This window comes from Musa acuminata, chromosome BXJ3-4 (assembly GCF_036884655.1).
Source record: "Musa acuminata AAA Group cultivar baxijiao chromosome BXJ3-4, Cavendish_Baxijiao_AAA, whole genome shotgun sequence".
In the NCBI taxonomy this organism is placed as follows: domain Eukaryota; kingdom Viridiplantae; phylum Streptophyta; class Magnoliopsida; order Zingiberales; family Musaceae; genus Musa; species Musa acuminata.
In genome coordinates, this window is record NC_088352.1 from 42,723,319 (window position 1) to 42,745,730 (window position 22,412).

General features: G+C 37.0%; 1 protein-coding gene across 7 annotated transcripts; it reads right to left on the bottom strand.

The window, feature by feature from the left end:
• Positions 1–1,209: 1,209 nt before the first annotated feature.
• On the bottom strand, positions 1,210–21,958 carry LOC135586178 (pre-mRNA-splicing factor ATP-dependent RNA helicase DEAH1-like). 7 transcript variants are annotated; one of them, XM_065149277.1, is made up of 28 exons: positions 21,803–21,958; positions 21,233–21,413; positions 21,011–21,141; positions 19,648–19,842; positions 19,460–19,537; positions 17,817–17,903; positions 17,003–17,036; positions 16,873–16,927; positions 15,605–15,664; positions 15,414–15,485; positions 11,626–11,689; positions 8,407–8,486; positions 8,178–8,245; positions 8,044–8,101; positions 7,215–7,272; positions 7,061–7,129; positions 6,836–6,904; positions 6,064–6,153; positions 5,145–5,231; positions 4,920–5,035; positions 4,769–4,835; positions 3,774–4,679; positions 3,484–3,546; positions 2,637–2,760; positions 2,450–2,550; positions 2,063–2,125; positions 1,901–1,973; positions 1,210–1,803 (listed from the first exon to the last, which is right to left on the bottom strand). In XM_065149277.1, the coding sequence occupies exons 2-28, from the start codon at positions 21,330–21,332 to the stop codon at positions 1,754–1,756; spliced, it is 3,018 nt and encodes a 1,005-aa protein (XP_065005349.1). In that variant the 5' UTR covers positions 21,333–21,413; positions 21,803–21,958; the 3' UTR covers positions 1,210–1,753. The 7 variants fall into 7 exon arrangements, 6 of the variants coding, with proteins under 6 accessions (XP_065005349.1, XP_065005347.1, XP_065005344.1 ...); XM_065149275.1 differs by having other exon boundaries at positions 1,210–1,800; positions 3,639–4,679; positions 21,803–21,957; XM_065149272.1 differs by having other exon boundaries at positions 3,639–4,679; positions 21,803–21,957.
• Positions 21,959–22,412: the final 454 nt, after the last annotated feature.

The window sequence follows — 22,412 nt, forward strand, 5'->3', positions numbered from 1 at the left end:
CATTATAATAGCGTCTACGAATGAGAAGGCAACATATAGATTCGAAGTTGACATTTAATTTATAGGCATTTTTACTGAGCTACCAGATATTATATTGTACAGGAACAATGACAGAAAAGGATTCATGTATTGGATACAGAGAGTTTAATTTGGCTTACTGAAATCATCTGGCAAGAATTGCATGTAGAGGAACTGTAATGATGCTGACTTATTCCCGCACTGTAAACAACACATCTGAAGAGTATCTGAAATCAACATGCCTGAAACCGAATGTACTTACTTCATTGAGCAACATGGTAAGTTGCTGAAACCATTTAGAAGCAACCACATCTGGTAAAGAAAGAGGATAACAAGCTTAACTCACAATATTACTAGGCTACATCAAGATGTTCTATATCTAATCATTATGTCCTTTGAGAATTGCAAATGAGCTTCCAGTTCTAATTAAGTAACCATAACATAAAACAGCGGTTTGAAATTAAATTGAGTTCTAAATTAGAGGAATGTTATGGTAAAATTCCGTTTGAGATAATGTGGTAGAAAGCATCGTGCGGCTTGAAGTTGTTCTTGGCTCGGCACAGTTCCTTCTGTTCCATTAGGATTTTAATTTGTCTTGGGTTGATAGTATATGATGGAGCTCGAGCAAAAAAGATTGATTCATTTATCAAGAAGAAAAATCTAAGGTTAGCGTCTGTCATTCGATAAGTTAGACCAACAAAAATTATTAAACAAGCTTAAGTTATGTCAACGCTTGTGTTGAATCACAATAAATCACAGTAAGTCATCAATAACTCCGTTGGGCAGAAGCCAGCCACCATCAAGCTCTGCACATCACATGGATAATGGAAGTATTACACAGCAACAGATCAGGTGTTGTGTGTATGAGAGAGAGAGAGAGAGAGAGAGAGAGAGAGAGATAGGAATGCACGAGGAACAGTAAGCCTAACCAAAAAGGAAGTTTGAGAAGAACATGAAGACACACAGCAGATAAGATGTTATGTCAATCCCATCACATCTCTTCCTACTGCGAATACATAGTTGGATGGAAAGTATTCCTTATAGAAAAGCGAGACTTACAGAAAAACGAGTTTATGGAATACAACAAGGGATTCTATGAAAGGAGGATCGTGGCATTATATATATATATATATATATATATATATATATATATATAATGAGCAGCAAAAGTTCAATGTTAAAAGAGTTCAATTGTCGCATAAACTGAGACACTGAAATTTCTGCAATCAGTATTACAACCAAGATTCATACATCTTTCAAAATCAAATACTAATACTAATCGGTGGATTTAAGTAAACTATCACATAAATGAGGGTTTTCGAATCATTGTACAGATGAACATTGTTTAAAAGAGGCTGCGTAAAGCATATCTAGACCAATCAAGTAATCACCTGCCTCTCTGCATCCCGTTGGTCTTTTGAACTTCCACAGGCTGCAACTATAGATCAATCCAGTGCAAACGATGCAAGAGCTCTAAAACAGCCTGATCACTCGATGAGCAGTTTATCGTAGTGATAACTGTTCGAAGTATGACTTTTGTATCACTATGTACAACACACAAGTATACATCCATAAATCGGAGGCTGAATTATCGCCTCTATAAGATGGAAGCATCAACTATTGTTCTCTTGCAACATATGTGACGGCGAACCAAACAAACTAGCAGGAAAACCATCCGAAAAAGAAGTTTGAGTTCCCCTTTTGGTTGAATGATACGCCACTCAACTATGATTATTTAGTCTGCAGCCCTTCCTTTCCCTCGAGGCAATTTCTTTGTGGCAGCTGCTGCAATGAATCATGATTCAGCAATTTACCGAGGAATATATAGTGAAACAGCATATAAATACATAAGCTCAGGAGAAGACAAAAAATGTATTGCTACCATCCTCAACATCCTTCATTTGGTAAAAATGAGGTGCTATTTCAATCAGCCACTCTGGTTTCAATTCTATAACCTGCATTAACAACAATATATAAATTGATACCATTTGCTTTCGCCAAAGGATTTGTATGCCAACAAACTGGGACAGGAAACAAGTGCTACCTGTCTCATGTATTCTTTTGTGGTAAGGACAAGTTCATGGTATATGACCCACCGTGGTAGCACCTAAAATAAAAATGGGAAACAAGAAAGATCAGACAATATCCGACATAAAAGATGAGTTCTTTTAATAAATTGACACATGTCTTTAGGTGCATATTAGACATTTTAGCTACCTATCATGATTATTAATATTAAAAAGAAATTAAAAATTCAGATGACCAATATTCAAAAGAATCTAAAATTTCGTAATGGAACTAAATTTCTTCATTACACAACAAAAAATTGTGATAACCGCCAAAGTTATAAATGAATTCAAATATTTTAGCTATTTTTACCCGGCATAGTTGCCAACAAATGCAGGGCTCAAAAATTACACAAGAAACTTGCCTCAGCTAGACCAGAACTCGGATGAATGTACACTGTTTGAGGATTTTTCACAGTTTTGTAAGCCCCAGTTTTTTGCAGCTTTGCTGAATGATGGAAAAAACCTGAAAGGAACAAAGATTAGGTCATAAAGATATCAATAAATAGATAATATCACAGGCACCAAGACAAACATGCCACATTCCCAAACCTGATGTAATTGCCTTTTTTACTGCATCCAGGTCGCTCAAATTTGAAGTTGGCTCTATCTCAACCCTTTCCAAGAGGCCCTCCAACTGATCTCTGATATCTCTTGCCCGTTTCATGCTGCGAACCTGTGAAGAGGTACATATCAGTAGAAACTCATCTGTAGTGACTGAAGAAAAGATTGCTAGAGATAATAACAGTTCCAAACATATAGTGTAAGTAACTAAATCAATTTGGTCAAATTAGTGAATACTAGTAAAAGAATCGATTATTTGAGAGAAGTTGACATAAAATTGTAATATATGATTTTTTTTACCTACACCAACAAGTAGACTTCAAGGAATTCCTGGTTCATGACATTTCAACCAAATTAAGCAATCACAACAAGAGAGGCAAGGTGCAATCTTGGTCCGAGCAGAGCACCAATCATGCTGGTTATCTGTTTAGATGATAATTTCTGAGTAAAAACTATTTCAGCAACTGCGGATTACCAGGTACACTGGTTCTACAAGGCACTCCACTATTAATTTAAGTAGAATAAAGCATGTTTACAAAAACACAGGTCTATATTACTACAGTTGCTTGATTATTCATTGCCATTCTACTTCAGCCTTGTGTCATATGCAACTTACAAAGTCTTGTTCATATAACAATATTGCAAACTAATGGAATCCCGATACAGTATACTTTCACAGCATATATATATCTAGAAAATAAATGAAATATTTGAGATCAAGTATATCAAGTCCACCAGTAGAGATTTTAGCATAGTTATCAAAGAGAAGATTCTTAAAAAAAAGAAGACATGGGAATGCTCATGACTCAGAAAAACATACAGATGATTTTATTACCTGAATATAATTTTCATAGCACCACTGAGTAGAGTAGTTAGTTTCCTTCCACGAATTGTACACCTGAAATAATAAAATCAAGTACGCTTTATCACTAGAATCATAAATTAATAATTGTTGTTGTCAGCTATTTTAGAAAGGATTATGCGATATACATTTAGCAAAGCAATGTGATCCCCAACATTCCCAGTGTGAAAATTCATCCTCGCATTATCTGCATGCACTTGTTTATCTTTTGGACGATAGAAAATTGAATTACCAACAGACAACATTGAGGAGATGGATATAACCTCCTCGGAGCACTTGTATTTTTCTGAAGCCACTATCATTTTGGAGAGCATAGGGTCTAGTGGAAACTCTGCCATCCTTCTTCCAGTCTTGGTCAATTCACCACGGCTGTTTAATGCATTAAGAGCATAAAGTTGTTCAAGAGCCTTTAGTAATGCCTCTGAGGGGGGAGGATCCATAAAATCAAAATTAACCAAGTCATTGATACCCAGACTTTTCAGTGTAAGGACGACATTTGCAAGGTTGGTTCTCTGTATTTCTGGTACAGCATTATCATCAAGATCATTCTGAAAATTATATGCAGTATAAAGACGAAAACACTTTCCAGGCCCAGTACGTCCAGACCGCCCAGCCCTTTGCATTGCTGATGCTTTTGAGATTGGATTCACTAACAATGATTCCATACCAGTTCGTGGATTAAAGGACTTTATCTTACAAAAGCCTGGATCAACAACATACTTTATCCCATCAATTGTGAGTGATGTTTCTGCTATATTAGTAGCCAACACAACCTTACGAGCACCTTCTGGAGTAGGTTCAAATATTTTTGCTTGAAGCTCAGTTGGAAGATTCGCATAGATTGGGCATATTATTAGTTCTGCTATCTTTGTACCCAAACCCCTTGTCCTATGCTTAAGAATCTCATCAATTGTTTCGATTTCCTCCTGGCCTGTGAGAAATACAAGAATATCTCCAGGTGGTTGTGTCACATGTATCTGAAGAACTGTGACAATGGCAGCATCAATATAGTCTGCTTCTGGTGCTGTTGTGAAGTGAATCTCAACAGGATATCGCCTCCCAGGTATTCCGAAAATTGGTGCCAAGTCAAAATAATCACTGAACTTCTTAGCATCAAGTGTTGCACTTGATATAAGCAACTTAAGATCTTTCCGGAAGCGAGATATATCCTGTGAGAAAACAAGTAGCAACCATATTTAATAAACAATCCAAAAATAAGACACCCAAAATCTTGTTACATTTCTGACAGGCAGCTTACCTTTACCAAACCAAACAAAATGTCTGTTGACAATGTTCTCTCATGCGCCTCGTCCACCATGATAACACTGCATTTGACATGAAAAGAAAAAAAACATTTACATTTATGAAAGAAAAGCAACAAAAACTTGGATGGAGCATTCATAAAATACCTGTAGCTAGCTAAGTCAGGTTCACTAAGAAATTCCCGAAGCAACATCCCGTCAGTCATATATTTCATTATAGTTTTCTCTGATGTGCAATCTTCAAAACGAATAGAATAACCAACCTGTAAAATAGATCAATTAACAACAAGAATCAAAGAGCACCTGATCGGATCACAACCGGAAAGTAAATAAAGACAGTTTTAACTAGCAGAGATGTGTGACAAGACAGACCTCATGACCAAGTTTGACTCCCATCTCCTGGGAAACCCTTGCAGCCACACTCATGGCTGCAACACGGCGTGGCTGAGTGCAACCAACCTAAAACGAGGCAAAAAGGTTATAAAATGTCACCAACACAAAAGATTTAAAACAATCCTATGTTATAACCAAGGCTTTTCATTTTGCGGCACATCATGTGCCAGCCAGCTGCCAGAATGGCATGTGCCAAAGTACAATGCCATGCCAAAAGTCAAAAGTCAGCACATGGGGGTGAACCAGAAGCATTGAGAAAATAAAGGAGGCAACCAGAGCACAAAATCTATCTTTGGCACCAAAAACAATTGGCATGCAATGTTTATCTCCAGCAGCCCCCACTCTAGTGCCTTCCTTCCAAGAAACAGAGCAGCATTTGAAGCCAGGATGCATGCTGCTGTGGGAGTGGAAGCATGACCAAAACCCTAGACATACAAAAGCCTCATATGGTATACTTTCCTGATAATTAGTAAAGCCAGACCATGATTGAAGTTGAAAAAATTCAAATCTTTTATATTACAGGATGATTAGTCAGATCGCATCTCTAAATTAAACATTTTGGACAAGAATGAGCATTTACATGAAATTTTAATTTCTTACTAAAAGTTGGTTTACATGTCACTATGAGCTAAATATTGACATCGGTTAAGAACTTATAAAATAGTAAAAGAAAATTGTCCTCTCTGAAAATAAACTGCATTCCATATTAACAAAGATAATCAACAAAAATGATGAATACTTAGAGTAATATTAGGACTGCATGCATGCACGCACACATACACGCACGCACACACTCACACACACACACAAACTAAGCAATAGAGAAAAAAAACTGCAAACATATTTTGGCTTAAAGACCATATGTGTAGCATGAGTAACTTCACACAGAAACATCTACCTGTCCCCGTTTTGTATATCCAGCCTCATGTAAATATTGGGGTATTTGAGTCGTTTTACCAGAACCTGTTTCTCCAACAATGACAAGAACCTATTCAACAGAAAAAAAATGCCATTAAGAGTATATAATGAAAATGATCCACTATTCGAAAAAAACATAATGCATAAGTATAGATATTAGCTGGGAAGAAACAATGCGGTAAATTCCATGTGCTCTATTTGGTTCCCAATCAAAATGAGAGAGGAGTAAATAAATTAGCAACACAAAAGAAAAGAAGATGAATGCAAACTAGGAAAATTTTCCTTCTCTCACAAACTAGCACTAAAAATAAGCCTTAATTTGGTCGATGATTTTGTTGTCTCACATGTTCAATGTAGCTCCCAGATTATATGGAGAGACTTTGGCTTCTTTAGAGACGACTCTTATGCTAACTTATTATTATTTCTCCTTGATTTTTTTTAAAACAAAAATAATTTAAAAAATTATTGAAAAAACAAATTTATTATAAGTATGTTATAATTGGGCAAACAAAGCACAAGAAAATAAAGATGTAGATTGTAGATAATTTCCTTATAAAGAAGATAATCAAAGTTAGTTATACAAATTCATGCACAACCACAATATTATATTTATGTATTTTCTTAAAATAAAGCAGATAAAAGTTTATCCTACAATTCATACTTTCCTCAAGCACCTCAATTCGGCATGCAGCCTCCAGAAATGGTGCAAATCAAATAATATACAATTAATTCATGTTAACAAAATCACTAACCTGATGATCTTGAACTGCCTGAAGCAGTTGTTCCCGGTATGGATAGATTGGCAAAGTCTTTCTCTCTTCCTGATAGAAAGGATGAAATAATCAAATATTGAATATTGTGTCAAAGTATAAGAATCATGGTCAAAGAACTTCATAGAAACATTTGATATAAAAAAACACTATTAGAAACTTAACCCACCACCTCCAAAATGAATCCTATCAAAGAAAAAAGCATACTTGAAGTTTATGCAGCGCAGTTTTTGCAATTGAATCATCAGGATCCTCAGAAGGCATCTCATCTTCATACTGCTCAAAAAAGGAATGTTTGGAATTAGAAGCAAGGTGGCACCTTCGTATAGTTATATAATCAATGTGTTTTTTAGTCGCATACATTGACACCATCCATAATGGACTCCTTGATGAAGTCAACACCATGTTCAAAGACATACCTAGTTAGAAAACAGAAGCAAAACAATCAACACAAGAAATAACAATAACAGTTTATACTATAAATCAGTTCAGAACAAGGATTTTAATTTCGAATAATACCGCCCAGTACAGGAAGTACATATCGATCCATCAGCAGATCGGTACACGGACCGTCCCCTACATGACGGAAGCATCGATTGCGACTGTTTCCGTTCCTAAATTGGTCGGTGATGGAGAAAAAAGAAGAGGGAGAAGAAAAACGAAAACATGAAGATCCAACGTGACGACGAAGCCTCGGCGACATCACAGGGAGAAGCGATTTCTTCTCCCCAAGAGAAAAAACAGACCGAGGCGACGCCTTTCTTTTTTTTTCGTGCAAGGAAACCGAGCGACATCGCCGAGGCAATGTCGCCTTTCCCTCTTTTTCTTTTTGCGGGGGGAAACCGAGCGACGTCGCCTTTCCCTTTTCTTTTTTTTTTGCACAGGGAAACCAAGCCGACGTTGCCTTTCCCTTTCTTTTTTTTGTGCAGGGAAACCGAGCGATGTCGCCCTTTCCCTCCTCATGCGGGCAGAGCCATCATTTTTTTTGTTTTTTTTAATATATATATCAAGCGGTATACCGAAATGTACCGTTCGGTATACTTATACCGTGCCATACTGAACTGAGCTCGAAACTTCGGTACGATACGAAATTACAAACATTGGTTCAGAATGTCAGTATATTAAGCCAATTGCTCATTAGCATTTCCAAATCGTAAAAAAAATCAATAAAAATGGAAATTATAACATACTGATAGTCAGCTGAAGCTTGCTTTTTGTCCTTCGAACCATACTTTAAATTTGCCTTCCCTGTGTCAGAAACATATTAACATCAATATAACAAAAGAGGACAAAGAGAAGATATACCCTAACGAACTAGTCATACCACTTTGATAGTTTTCCCATTCTTCCTGTTCAGCAAAGGGGTCCATCTTGTCTCCAGCACCAGCATCCCTAGAAAGGACAAAAAGTAGAAAAAAATTGCAGATTTGGATGAACAGAATACGAAAAAATTAGTCCACCACCACGCCAACAACAAGGTCAGAAATGAATCAAGAATACGACAACCGTCAACTATAAAATGATGATGACATCTATGCAGTGAACTGTTTTACCTGTATCGCAGCATAGCTGCCGCAAATCTTCTCTCTTGATTTACACCACCTTCTTGGTCATATGCCTCAGGCATTCTATACTGCAATAATATTGGCAAACAACTATAAGAAATGGTACCGGCACAGTTAGCAGAAATCTAAAATAGTTGCAGAAACGAATTTACTTCAGAAAAAGAGCATTATAAGCTGAACCAACATATATTCGCCCAGTCGTTGTGGCAAAGAATTGTCAATAACCTTGGTATACCATGGTGTTTAATTTTATGACTATAGATAACAAAAAGCTTGAATAAAGGATGCTAGGGATCCTAATGCTTGCACTAGATACTAACAGTTGAGGATCACATATAAATGAACTCATATAGACTCAATTGCAGCATTTACTTGTACTACTTGATTTCAGACTTAGGTAATCTAAGAGACTAGAATTTCAACCTCAAAGAATCATAGCAAATCAAGGCTCCAGATCGAGTTACAGTCACCAAGGTAATGAATCAAAATAACCATGCCCACGAATATTGTATACTGAGTGATCAATGTATTATTTTATAGTGCATTTGTGAGTTTAAAATCGACATGATCACTCAAATAAAATGATTAAATTCCAGTACAAGTTAAAAACTTACATCAAAGGTTCTAAATACCTGCCCAACACCGTTTTCAACAGCCTATCAAAATGGTACCAGCAAATTTTACCCTAATCAGACTGGAAACCAAATACCCAAACCCAACTTATGTACATATTTACCTACCTAAACCTAAGTATGGATACCCGAAGTCATCGGGTGCTGAGAAAGACTGATGTACCACCAATCATAATTACAAAGGCCAATTTAACTACATGAAAATATAGTTACATGGGATCAGTAATTAAATAAATACAATTTTTAACAGATTCATGGAGAGGCAAGAAATCTTTTGACAATACCATCTGATGAAATATTGAGGAGCACAGCCAAAAGGACTAGCAAAAGAGTAAAACTATTGGAAAACTAAATTATGACCACAACTTAAAAATAAAGCACAAAACATTTGCATCTCAAAAATTGATTTATAGATCTAATAGTAGTCAAGAAAACAGGAAGATTACAAAAACACACCTAGATAACTGCAAGCAAAAGTTCATAATCTTGGATCTTCCAATAAAATTTTTCCATCTAATTTTTGCACAATAAATATTTAAGGCTGCAAGTCCAATTTGTGGATTTCTAAGAACAAACTCGATGCACGTGGCTCACACCAATGAAGGATCTATGAAAGGTCAATGTCTGCTGCTTTATCTTTATAAGTGATTGTTCCCGTGACTATGGATATTGGATCACAGAAAATGAATTCTGATAATAGATAGATCCAACCTAATTCATTTCCAAACCCAAGAAACGAAACAACTAAGAATAAATGACTCTTTACTACTCGAATTATATCCCATCACTTCAATTTTCTGCAGTTAGGTAAAATCACTGTGTCATTGGCAGAGCCAAAGTATAAGATTGCCCAAGTCTTCTAATATCGAGCCATGAAACAACTTCTTTGCTTGGAAATGTAAAGTTGTGCTCATTGATCCTCCTGGGACCTCATATTGATGGTAGACTCATGCACTAGAACCATTCTATGTAACCTAACTATAACTAAGGATTTTAATCTCGTATCAGACCGGCATACCGAGCGGTAAGCCAAGGCATGCTTGATGAGATTAGAGGAGCTGCCGAAGTTTCTATGCTTGAGTTGTGCCACCTCCATCGTCAATGATCCCATGATGGTGATACATCTGATTGATTTCCCAGGAGATAGTTCACACATTATCTACGCCATTGCTGAAGGAAAAAAAAAAAAAGAGGAAAAGTTTGGCATCGCATTTTGTGAAATCCATCGTGGATCTGCACAGCGCTTTGACTCGCTGTGGCTGCATGATTCCTTCGCGCAGGTGCAGATCTGCTTTATTGTTCTTTGACCTCCTGTGCAGAAGGCGGTGGTGGTAGTTGCAGGGGTGGAAAGTGAGGGCTGCTCTGGCAGCTGGTGGTGGCGGCGCCAACGGAGGGACCGTCCTGGGTCTTGTCACGAAGATCTGACACTAAGAACCGGGCAAACATGGTCTCGTTCTAGGCTGGAGGCTCTAACGGAGAGGAAGTCCTCAAAAACTTCGCCGAGCAGTGAGCTTGGGGATGACCGATACCGGAGGAGGCCAGTGCTCATCTGCTGCTGCTGGTGGCGGCAAAGATCGGATTCGGCTTCCGTTGTTTGTTGTCCACTGAACAAACCGACGAGCGGGTAAGGAAGGTTGAGATATTTCGACGGCCGCACCGCAGGAGACCTGTACATCACGTCTCCTCCTCCCTCTTCTTGACTCCCAAACTGCCCTCTCCTTGCTACCACTTCAAATCAAAAGAAGTTTCTTTTCCCACAAAAGATCTGAACCTACAGCTTCCGCCTCTTCGCCATGAGTGCAGCTCCAAGAACCACCTTCCCAGGAAACCACCCACATCCAAAGCCAAATCAACCAAACTATGTTATCAGCTAGAACGAAGCAAATTAAAGAGGTCATTCCAATCCGGAATCTCGGGGAGGAACCGATAAAAATTATTCCTTTCACGACTCGCCTCCCTCTCTGCCGCCTTTAAATTATTGATAAAAATTTGGTATCACCCGGTAGCGGGCAGTCCACATGCCAAGAGGCTGTCGGACCGGCACGTACCACCCGGATATGAAATTAAAATGCACCAAATATTAACTGGGAAACATAGCAAAATTCACAACCCAAAAAAATAAGAATCAATTGTTGTTTAAAAATAGTTGGGTACAAACCAAAGGACAAGTAAATTTTCACAAGATAAATTCAAACATATGTTTCTCATACTCATTTGTAACTGTTAAATGTTTATAAGATTGAAGGGAAATTTTTGTCACTGGTCAAAAATCAATTGAAAACAAAGATAAGCTTAGCAAGTATAACAAAAACTTGGGTTATAGAAGCATCAAGTAATAGTGCTGCCAATGTGTGTTATTCATGTTGCATAGAAGCAACACCAAGAAAGGATATGAAATCATTAGCACCCGAGTAAACTGAGAAAAGCTTAATTTATATACATTGTTTTTCAAAAAAGAAGTGTACTTGCAGGTGGTGAAAGGGACTCAGAAAAAGAACAGATATGCGAACTTTAAAATTTTGGAAGAAAAGACACAAAATGCATACTAGCAGTTGCTCGTAGTCGGTAGCATTACCTCATTGAAGTTATCCACATCCTCTAAGTGCTCTGATGCAAGTTCATAAATTTTCTTTTTGTACCTAGAAGAAAAATAGAATGCATCAATAAATCAGATTTACAAGTAAATTTTTCGAAGCAATTGAGTTCAAAACAAGCACTTGCTAAAGGGCCTGTGATTCATGATGCTTGAGAATTACAATAGCCACTAGAAAGACAAATCCCAGAGGCTAACCGGAGGACCTATATAAAAATGCCTCTCTAAGCATTTGACAGATGACAGCATACAATTATTCATAAATTGATGGACTTTCTCCAAAACCTACTCAAAAAGCACTGCAAGGGACCTGCCAAGGGAGGTTCTTAAGATTTAAATTGTCCCCTCTGTCAAAAAATTCTCCCATTTCATGCTTAAAAGATCAGCATCTTGAACAAAATCTTAACAAAAAACCAACAAATCTCCAACCAACCATATGACAATTGTGCACTTGGCAGACATTACAATGCAAAATTACAAAGCTAATGAATGTCCATACTAAGTAGAGTTATAAGTAAATTTTCAATAGCAAGTCCTAATGTGTCGAGAGATATCAACTGAACTTAAGATAATTGCACTAATTTGGATAACTAGCGAAAACATAATTTCCCACTCTCTTCATAATGATGGTGGCAACTCTACTCTGAAAGTTGCATTTCGTACTTATTCATTTGATGCCTTTTGAACTATTATGCTATCCAACATATTTTTGTCTTGACCAAAAAGTTGAAATCCATATATGGTAAGCAATGTAGCAATCTTAATCACATTTGTTTTAGTTAATTAGATGTCTCTGTCATCATTTTATCACTAGAACAAAGTATTTTCTCTTGCCATTGAGGCTTCTTGTACAATGAACAAAATATTTAGTATGCTTTATGCTGTGACTTTTTGTGTTCGTGTATATGTTCCGGAAATCTAATATAGCTGGCTCAAAACCTGCTCACTTGTGACCAGTGAAAGAGAAGACAAGAATACATTATCTTTTCCTTATCATATAGCTTGCTATGTAGCTTGTTATGAATGATGAATCAGAAGCATAGTTGATCAAATAAGGCATGACATAACTTCTAAAACAAGTGAGTCTTAATTTGAAAAGTATATTAGAGGCCACAAAGATAAGATGTTAAACTGCTTAATGTCTACTGGTCAGTCTGAATTTGCACCTTCAAACACATTACTCACTTGAAAGACTTTTTTTTTTCTACTCGCAAAAATTTAACTTCCAAATCAAAAGGTTCCTAAGAATTAATTTTCAATAAAATAGAACTACTGCATATGTATCTACTGCATTCCCTTATGCATAAGTGAGTTCAAATGATAATTAGTAGATCAAACATTTCCATTCATCTCAGTTTCAAAAAGACTGCATTCAAAGCGCACATATAAATGCATTCAAGCCAACATGCTTCTGCTGGTCACACTGAGAAACTTAAAACCATGATTGAAACTGCAGCAAGTATTTTCTTTCCATGTCATAACTTTTTCTTTATGTCAAACAAAATAAGCTTAATCAATAGGTCAGGACCATTATAAATAACTGATAGAAAATGTTTCACCTTCATAATTTCTTCTTAAGAGTCTTTAGTAAATTCAGTAACAAGAGTATGGATGCAACCACAGTGAAAATGGAGATCAACTAAATGCCAAAGATGCAATGTGTTTCTCACTATGCATCAGAATTGAGCACTGCAAGAGCAAGGAATGATATGGAATTAAAGACGTGATAAAAAGAAAGGTGTGAGGGCACAATGCAAAAATCAACTTCTCAAATTTCCCTTTTGGTTCGTTTTACATGTGCCTTAGTAGAAATGAAGCCACAGAAGGCAAATTGCAAGGAATAGCATATTCTAGTATCAAAGGAGGATAAAAGTGAAAACTCATTTTAGTACAAAGATCGCTTGGAATTTCAAAGAAACTATCTTTATATAGTTCCGAAGGGCAGTGAAGTCACCAGTGTTCGCCTAAGTGAGGCTCGAGCACTCAATTAGTGGGCTAGGCAAGCAAGTTCAACCGGTCGCAGCCTAGGCACTCGCCTGGGCCACCCGCCTAATTCAACTCAGGCTAAGTCGAGCCTGAGCCAAGCCGATTTGTCCTCCGGGTTGATTACACCAGATGGTCTCAACCTCAAACCCCACCCGTCCTTCCAGACACAAACACACACCCCGCGCACCACCCCGCTCCCCCCCCCCCACCAACCCCAAATCGCCCCGAGCCCCCCCGGCGCAAGAAGGCACCCATGCCCTAGACGCAGTCTCTTTCTCCCCAACGACTACAGTGTATCCTTGGTGCACAGCTGTTGACTTCATCACCATCGGCGAATAGCAACAGCAGCGGTGACGTGTTCCTCCACCAGCAGCAAGCTCTTGTCGCTGCAGCATTTTCCTTGGCGAACAGTGGCAATGGCTTCTTCCCCTGCAGATATCTCTCTCTTTCTCCTCATCAACTTCCTCCTCCTCCATCGCACACTCCCTTCTCCTCCCTCTTCCCCATTCATCGCAGCCCCCCTTCCCCGATACCACCCTCCCTCTCCCTTCTCTTCCCTCCTCCTCCCCTCCGACCCCCCCCCCCCACAAAAAATATTCATCGCAGCCCATCCCCCCCTCCTTCCCTGATTCCTCCTCCCTCCCTTCCCAGACACCAACCTCCCCCACACACTACCTTCTCCTCCCTCTCCCTGCCTCTTCATCGCAGCCCTCCCTGCTCCTGTTCCAGGACTATAGCCCCCTATCATCCCTCTTTCCCAACCACCTAACTTAACAGGAACCCAGACTCCCAGCGACAAGTCACCCAACCAACACTCCCAAAAAATTGGGTATCCACCGACAGCCATCCAACCACACTCCTCTCATCCCCCAACAAGCTCCTTTCATCCTCCTTCTCCTTCCATGTTAATATTTTTATTAATACATGTGGATTTAGTATCTGTTAGTATTTGTCATTAGTACTTTAAATGAATACAACTTTGATGTGTTATTTTTGTTTTAGTTTATTTTTATCAATCATGATTTATAATTTTTGAAATAGAATATTCCAGAGCGCCTCCTAATGCTCTGGTTAGCACGTAGCGTCTTGGACATTTTGGCACCTAGCACCTTTGATTACACTGACAAAGGGTCAGTTATTTCCTTTAAGGGTATAATTATCATGTGCATTTACTTCAATATTTTGTTTAATTCTGAAGAATTTATAATCAACATCTGCTTGTTGTTTGCATTGTTAATTTTGGTGATCCAAAGTTCCTCATACTGCAAGTGCATAAAAACACTTCTACGATAAGAAACAGTTGAATGGTAAACTTATCAAATCATCTATGGGATCTCTAACCTAATCTATTGCATTAAAAACAAGTGTAAAGATTTTACCTATAAATTTAGCAGCCATTAGATGTGACAAGTGATTCCCACTTAAAGATAAATTGCATCCACAATTTTAGAAACACCTGGTCCTTGTACTTTGAAGCTTGTATTAGTTAACTCGCCATATATTAATTTAAGGACTCAAAAGATTTTCTATATACTGTCAATTATGCAGCTAATATTGGAAAAATATTATCCCAAACTCCAGAAGTTATAAACATCACATGCCAAGCATGCTCAGTAACAGTTGCAAAATTGTATTTTTATTACATTTATGCACATAGGATTCTTCAAAATTACAGTTCAAATAAGAACAACAAAAACAATGGAGAAAAGGGCAATATGATCAGTAGAAAAATTAACATGAATTATATCCTCTAGCATGAGAAAAAAGCCATAAACTGCCCATACCTGAGTTCACGTTCTTCTGCTTCAGTCAACTTTACACCCTCAAAAATATAATCATGGTCAATAATTTCATCCCTGCAGTAACAGCATACCAAACAGATCCAGAGTATCAATCAGATAACACGTAAACATGAAAAAGCAAAAGTGTGGAGCAAATCAAATCCAATAAAGAATATGAACGTTATCATACATACCGTAGTTCCACAAGCTTCTGGTCCCTTCTTTTCTGCAAATATACCTGCCTTGAAACTTTCCTGGTATAAGAAAAGCAGACGTCAGAGACTGATATGGAGATTATTTAGCTTCAGATATATGAAAAGTTGAGAAATTTGTTAAAAGCAAAAATGTGAAATGTAATTATTTGTCTATTTGAACTTCCTTTTTGTTAAGTTTAAGGGGTAGATTCGAATAATGTTAAAGATACCTTCAAAACAAACTCAACCTCACATATTTGTGGATCTACTGATGCATTTCTTTTGGATCTTGGCATCAGTGCGCAAAGGAGTATAGAAGAGCCTCCCTTCCAATGTGGTTAACTATAACCGCTTTTAATTTAACTCATAGCTAGGACTTTCCACAACATTATATACAAGTTTTTCACCTAATTCTCAATATTTATAACTAAAAATTACTTCCATATACCACAACCACCCTGTTCTCTTCTCCCCTTGGACCCTATGGTTGAGCCTGCCTTCTTTCATCTATCCACACGTAAAGTTGTGCACGCTCCTTCATTATTGTATATCTCCCCGGAGATTCAGGAAAAAGCGCAGACCACATTAGAGGGTGAAGTGCTTCAATGCGCAGCGAGAGATGGACCGAGATAGGAGCTAATAGGGAAGCCTCTTGTAGTAAGACAGATATGCATGTGGTAGAACAGTTGACAGAGTGGTCCAGCGGAGACCTTTAGGGACGGTCCTATTTCTGCACGAATCCAGAAGAACGATATGATGTTAATGAATAGAGCCTTTATATCAATAAAGCTTCTTGGCCCTTGTTTCAGCGATCAATGACCCTGTAACAGTGAGAGGAGGTGTCCCGCAAAAAAGGAATGGTAGGGTGGGTAGGTCAGAACTCAAATCGTCTTTGTTCCGGTTGTCTATCCGCTTTTTCATTGTGAAATACTTATGATAGGTTTTTCAAAGTCACATTAAGTATAATCAATCGGGGTACCTTCCTTATCGATAACTTAAGGGTGTCGGCTAATAAATCCACTTTCTCCAATTTCTTAATAGATCTCCACTTTCTCCTATTTCTTAATAGATCCTTTATCCTATTTATATAATGAGTGGTTTTTCTCTCTTTTTTGCCCCCTTTTGAATAAGCTACTGCTGCGGGTGGTAGGGACTCAATGAACAAAATCTACCAATAATTTGACAAAACAAAACTGACAGACAAATGCAAAATATAATTCAGCCATAGAAGACCAATGCAAAACAAATATAAGTGCAAGAATAAGAACCTTAATTCTGAAGTATCATCATCCTCCAGAGCCTTGAACCTCCGAATCTGATCCTCTGTAGAAAAAAATAAAAATTAGATGTAATACAGTTTCCTTAAAGCAACTTGAGTAACCAATGAAGGGAACTAACCTTCCTCCTCCTTGGTTAACTTTGGCTCTGTCAGCTGTTGACAAAAAAAGATTTAAAAAAAGATTAGAAAGATATTAAAATGAAACCAAGCATTTCACATGTTGGAGGAAAAAAAAAGAACTTGATAACAAGGAAAAAATGAACACACAGTTTTTTTAAGAGCAATGAAAAAAAATACAAATAGAAACTCTAGAACTTCCAGGTACATAACATAGTTATTGGAGGATATAAAATAAACTTAGGTACCATATTATTAAATTATTGGTCTAAATTTGAGTAGTTATGAAAACAAATTTTCCAATTCAGACAAATCAGTTTTATGTGTACTTATTTCAATAGATTAAAGTTAAGAAAAAAAAACCCAAATTAAAACCACAGACACACTATGGCTTAATTGAGTAAATGATTCACAACTAAGATAATATATAAATGATATTTCAAGCACTTAGATCTCATCTTTCGTAATTGATTTATAGAGATTAATTGAAAAGGATGAAGAAGTATATACCTTCATCACCAATGAGGAAAATTTTAGGCCATTTAGTTCCATCCATTCTACAACTTTTAATAACTACACCTTTTTAAGCATTTAAAACCAGCAATCATAAAACAATTCTTGTATCAAGAAGTAACAAGGTTAACAACATTGAATATTTCATGATGAGGTTATGATCCACAACGTTATATCATAAGCACATACAGAAGTAACACACAAGACAAAGATCATCTGAGAAAGATATTGATTCACATATATAAATTGTATTTTGGCAACATGGTGAAAGTAGCAAAACTAAACCCCAGTGAATTTCCTTACCTTCCGAGTCCCCGCTGCATCTCTTTCTCTGATATTCTTCTCCAATTGTGCTCTTTCTTCTTGATCACGTCTTCTCTCTTCTTCTGACTGCATAATGATGCATTCCGCAATAAACTTTAAATTCATGGCATCACATTGAACAAGATCATGCTAAGAAACATTCATGGAAACTCTTTCTGCATGAAGAGATAATGCTGCATACAATAATTGACAGAACAATATAGTGATAATAGCCGCTAGAACTTGGATACCCATCTAGTATAGGGATAAACAAGTCAAACAGATGTCCGTATGAGAGTCTAAACATATAGTTAACAAAAAATTACAAGTCCAAAGAATAGCTTAAACAGTGTCAGCCAAATAATCCCACATTTAATGTGGTAACTGGTGTGTCACAATGTCTACTCTAAAGCACAAAGCTATTTGCATAACCTTTCAGCCAACGTTAACAGTTTACCATCAAGTGCTTGATATTTGAGCAGGTTTAATCATTGATCACAAACATCACAATTCATTGTAAAACAAAAGTCTTTTCAGCCTTAACTTTGAAGTCGGTTCATGTTGATGACTTAAATTTGGGCAATAAGATATAATCTAAGTTTAAAAAAGCTGGCAAAAAATAGAGTAGACTATCAGTGTTTGGACAAACTAATTTTTAAAAAATATTAAATTTGGAGAACATCAATGTTACGGAAACAAATTAAAAATATTAAATTTGCAAGGGGTTTCAAGATTAAGTGATCATGAAAAATATATGGCACCTTCAACTATGTAAGTTAAAATCCTCCAAGAAACACTTGCAATAATCTTGTTCCATATTAACATGACACAAACTATTCCTCGTTTCACATTTTCCATCAACATATATGAAACTTCAAACGGACCTACACTTTCAAGAATATAACTACTTGCTTCTCTAATATAAACATCTATCACCAGAATTCTTTATGTTTCATAACTATTCTAAAAATATATATTTTGGTAACATATGACCAAACTCTACAAAAAATCCTCTCTGTTGTCACATGAAATGCATTATGACATTTATTAACATTGATCACCGCACAAGAAAGTCTCTTTTCATGGTAGCTTACCAGCAACTAGCATGGGTTGAAGTTTCTGCAGGCACAGATCATGCCTAACAATAGCCAAGCTACCAACCACGATACATTATGGGAAAGACAAGTTTTGCCATGTTTCAACCGGCATGCAGGCCATGCTAATGGTAATATGCTGCATAATGCTATGATGACAAAACATAATTATCTACATCTCAAGATAAACATATAAAAATTTGCAAAGTTAAGATACTTGTCAAACATACCACCAAAATGGTACTGATCGATCCTAAGTATCCAACCCAAGTAGTTTTCATCATCCCAAAAATATATTATACTTCATTGTGATTTGCAAGACACCAAAGTAGTTGTTTCCTATGAGAGTAGTTTGTCTCAGTCATCTTGCATTAGTATAACCAAGTAGAACTGTGGATATTTTCCAAAAAGGAAATGTTGAGAGCATTTTAACTAATTTATTTTGAATTAGAATTCTTGGGTAACATGTGATAATCTGATCAAATAGAGCCACCATCATTCATAGAAATTCAAAAAAATTCAGAAGATAATAATTCCCTCAAAGCATACCTCAACCTCATCATCATCTTCATCTACCTTTGATGTACGACTTCGAACCTGTCGGTCATTCCCTTCTTGTTTAATAACCTGCAGTATAGCATTAAGTCAAAAACAAAAGTAAGAAACCATTAGAAGAGGCGTCAACCTGAAACTTACCACATGAAAAATAAAGTGGAAAAAAAAGAGTAATATAATGCCTCATCATCTTCAGCATCATCGGTCTGGCTCTTCTTTCTAAAGCGCTTTCGGTGAGAACCCACTTTCTCCATCTGAGAATCTACATGATTGGCTGGTGCATGGCTGTCTATGTCCTCATCATCAGCATCCAGAAGTTTGTAGCTCCTCTGTTTTTTTGCAAATTGAGTTGCTTCCTTTTCAGCTTTCTGATAATTCTGAGACAAATACATACAAGCAATCAATTGAAATTATAATTTACAGCCAGAACTTATTCTGTCACTGCAAGTATATAGAATGAAAATAACGTTAATCAATTTTAAAAGAATGTGCATATTCTTATAGGAGCTAGCAATCATTACAGTTTGAATAATAAAGATGCAAAGAACTGCTAAAACTAAAAATAAACATCAATGAAATTGACAACAAAGAATATAGTCGAGTAAACCCTGACATTAAATGGACAGCATACAGTTGTCATCCATCACCAGAACAAATCATGAGAGAAGGAATGATCAAAAAATACTGAAACCGGTTACTAGGCTTGATCAAAAAATACTTGCCAGCAAGATACTCATCAACATCAGCTTTTGTTTAATAGTCTTTAAATGTTTAAATGTTTAAAAAAGAAATTAATCCATCACTACACTAATAATGTACAAAGTGACCAACTAACAGACCACAAAAAATGTTTATACCTGTAGCAGAGAGCACAAGACAACTACAGACTGCCACGGCACTAAAACCTGCTCATGTTTCCTTATGTCCCAACAACCATGTTGTCAACCCATGTATCCAACTCACTACTCTTCATCAACCAGCATCACAATAATAATTTACTATATATTAGTTTTAAAAGATATAAATTTTATACTTACCTCAAAGACCACATAATAACTTAAACCCAAAACCAATATTTACAATGGAAGTATTGAGTTACCCTATCATCAAACAATCACAGGAATGTTCACCATTTTCTCATTGTCAAAAAAAAAAAAAAAAATTAACAAAATATTCTACTCTCTTAAACGCATTGTGCTGATCAATTTTGACAAAGATAAAGCTCAAGAGTCCATACTCTGAGTAGCTATAAGCACTTTCCAGCACCTACTGAAAGATGAACTTGCAAACAGACTAGTCCTTTTTTCCTACTGCATTGTGATAAAACTTCTTAACAAGAACAAATTTTGATTCACTTTAGCTAGTTTCTTTATATCATTGCATGCACTATGAAGCAATATCACCCGTAAAGCCAGATGAATCTTTAGGTGCATATCTTCCATATAAATTTACTTTTGACAATCACCATCCAAAACAAAACAATGGCAGAAGTGGCAGGAAAGCACAATCCAAGCTCGAGTTACATGAGAATTCAAGAGAACTCACGCTAGGACCAGTCTTCTTATGTGGAACTTTTGCATATATCTCTTCAGCAAAGGAGCGAGTTTCTGTTGACGAAGAAAACCCAAACTCTACGAGTTTACACATAAGATCAGCAGGCGAGGGTGACTCTTTAGCTGTCAATGCATAAAAGAAATATATGTTCATTGTCTTTTTGACAAAACAAAAGGAAAAGTCCAACAGAAAAAACATCTAATTCATGCTTACATAATCTAATGACATACTGAACAACTACACCCTTGGAGTAACCCATCAAAGACATAAGCTTATCTGAGACCCATGTCCTCAAGTAGCTTTCATCCGCCATCTTCCTCCAATTGTGCAAGCTTAAACCTAATTATTCGAAGGTAGATACTTGAGGTGGCAAATAAAACGTCTCTTTGGCTTCCTATGGTAAAAAGAAGACAACGGAAGGATTATAACTTCCCTAATGATCAAGCTAAACAGAAAAATAATTGCCATCAATATCCAGAAAACAGGCGATTTATGTACAACTTCTTATAGACAAAAAATTGTTAGGAAGTACATATCCCTTTTCTACTCACTATGAAAAACATTTACCACAGATTGCATGGAGAGTGGAAACATATAAAGTTTGGTGCATCATCCAGAAAACATGTAAAGTTGGTGCTTCCTTGAGATAAAGCATTGGGAATTTGGGATGGGAGGGGAGGAGAGGAGAGGGCAAGAGAACAAGAGAAAAGGGAAGGCGAGAGGAGAAGAGAGAGAAGCGAAGAGAGTGTAGGAGATGTGAGGAGAGGAGAGAATAGCACTCACGGGCAAGGGAGGTTGCGGCCTGCAGCAGCAGTAGAGAAGTGCTCCGCCGACGATGTTGGCAGCGGCTAGGGCTCGCGACGCCCGCCCATTGACGACTTCCGTCGAGTTCGTTTTATTTATTGGAATATCAAGCCCATTGACGAGTCGGCTCAGACGAGTCAAACGATTTCACCGAGTCGACTCACGCGTCGGCCCGACCCACTACATTTCCGTTTCAAAGACCGACCCAACTTCACGGGCCTGCTTTGGTCCGTGAAAACAGTACGATTTCCGACCCAGATCTCAGCCCTACATCAGTTAATTGATCATCCAAAAAGGTGGTACAAAGACGAAGCCATTAAGAAAGGTTCAATAATCTTTTATACTTGCATATCCGTTCTTTGCCCAGTTTAAAATAGTGCATTTGACCATATAAATTTTAAGATAGCACAATTGTCCTCATCATCCATGTGAGTTTCTATCATTAGCATCCATGTCAAAATTTCATACTAACCACTAGTTACTAATCATAGTTACATCGCAAAGATTATATCTCCCGGGCAAACAAGAGATATATATATATATATATATATATATATATATATATATATATATATGATCAAATTTGTTT

Excerpts from the sequence above, each read along its gene's own strand:
- LOC135586178 (XM_065149272.1), bottom strand. The coding sequence starts at position 21,332 with ATGGCGGATGAAAGCTACTTGAGGACATGGGTCTCAGATAAGCTTATG. Across the intron at positions 15,486-15,604 it reads CAGAAGCTTGTGGAACTACG|GGATGAAATTATTGACCATG; the intron begins GTATGTATGATA and ends CTGTTACTGCAG. Across the intron at positions 3,547-3,638 it reads ATCACATTGCTTTGCTAAAT|GTGTACAATTCGTGGAAGGA; the intron begins GTATATCGCATA and ends TTATTATTTCAG.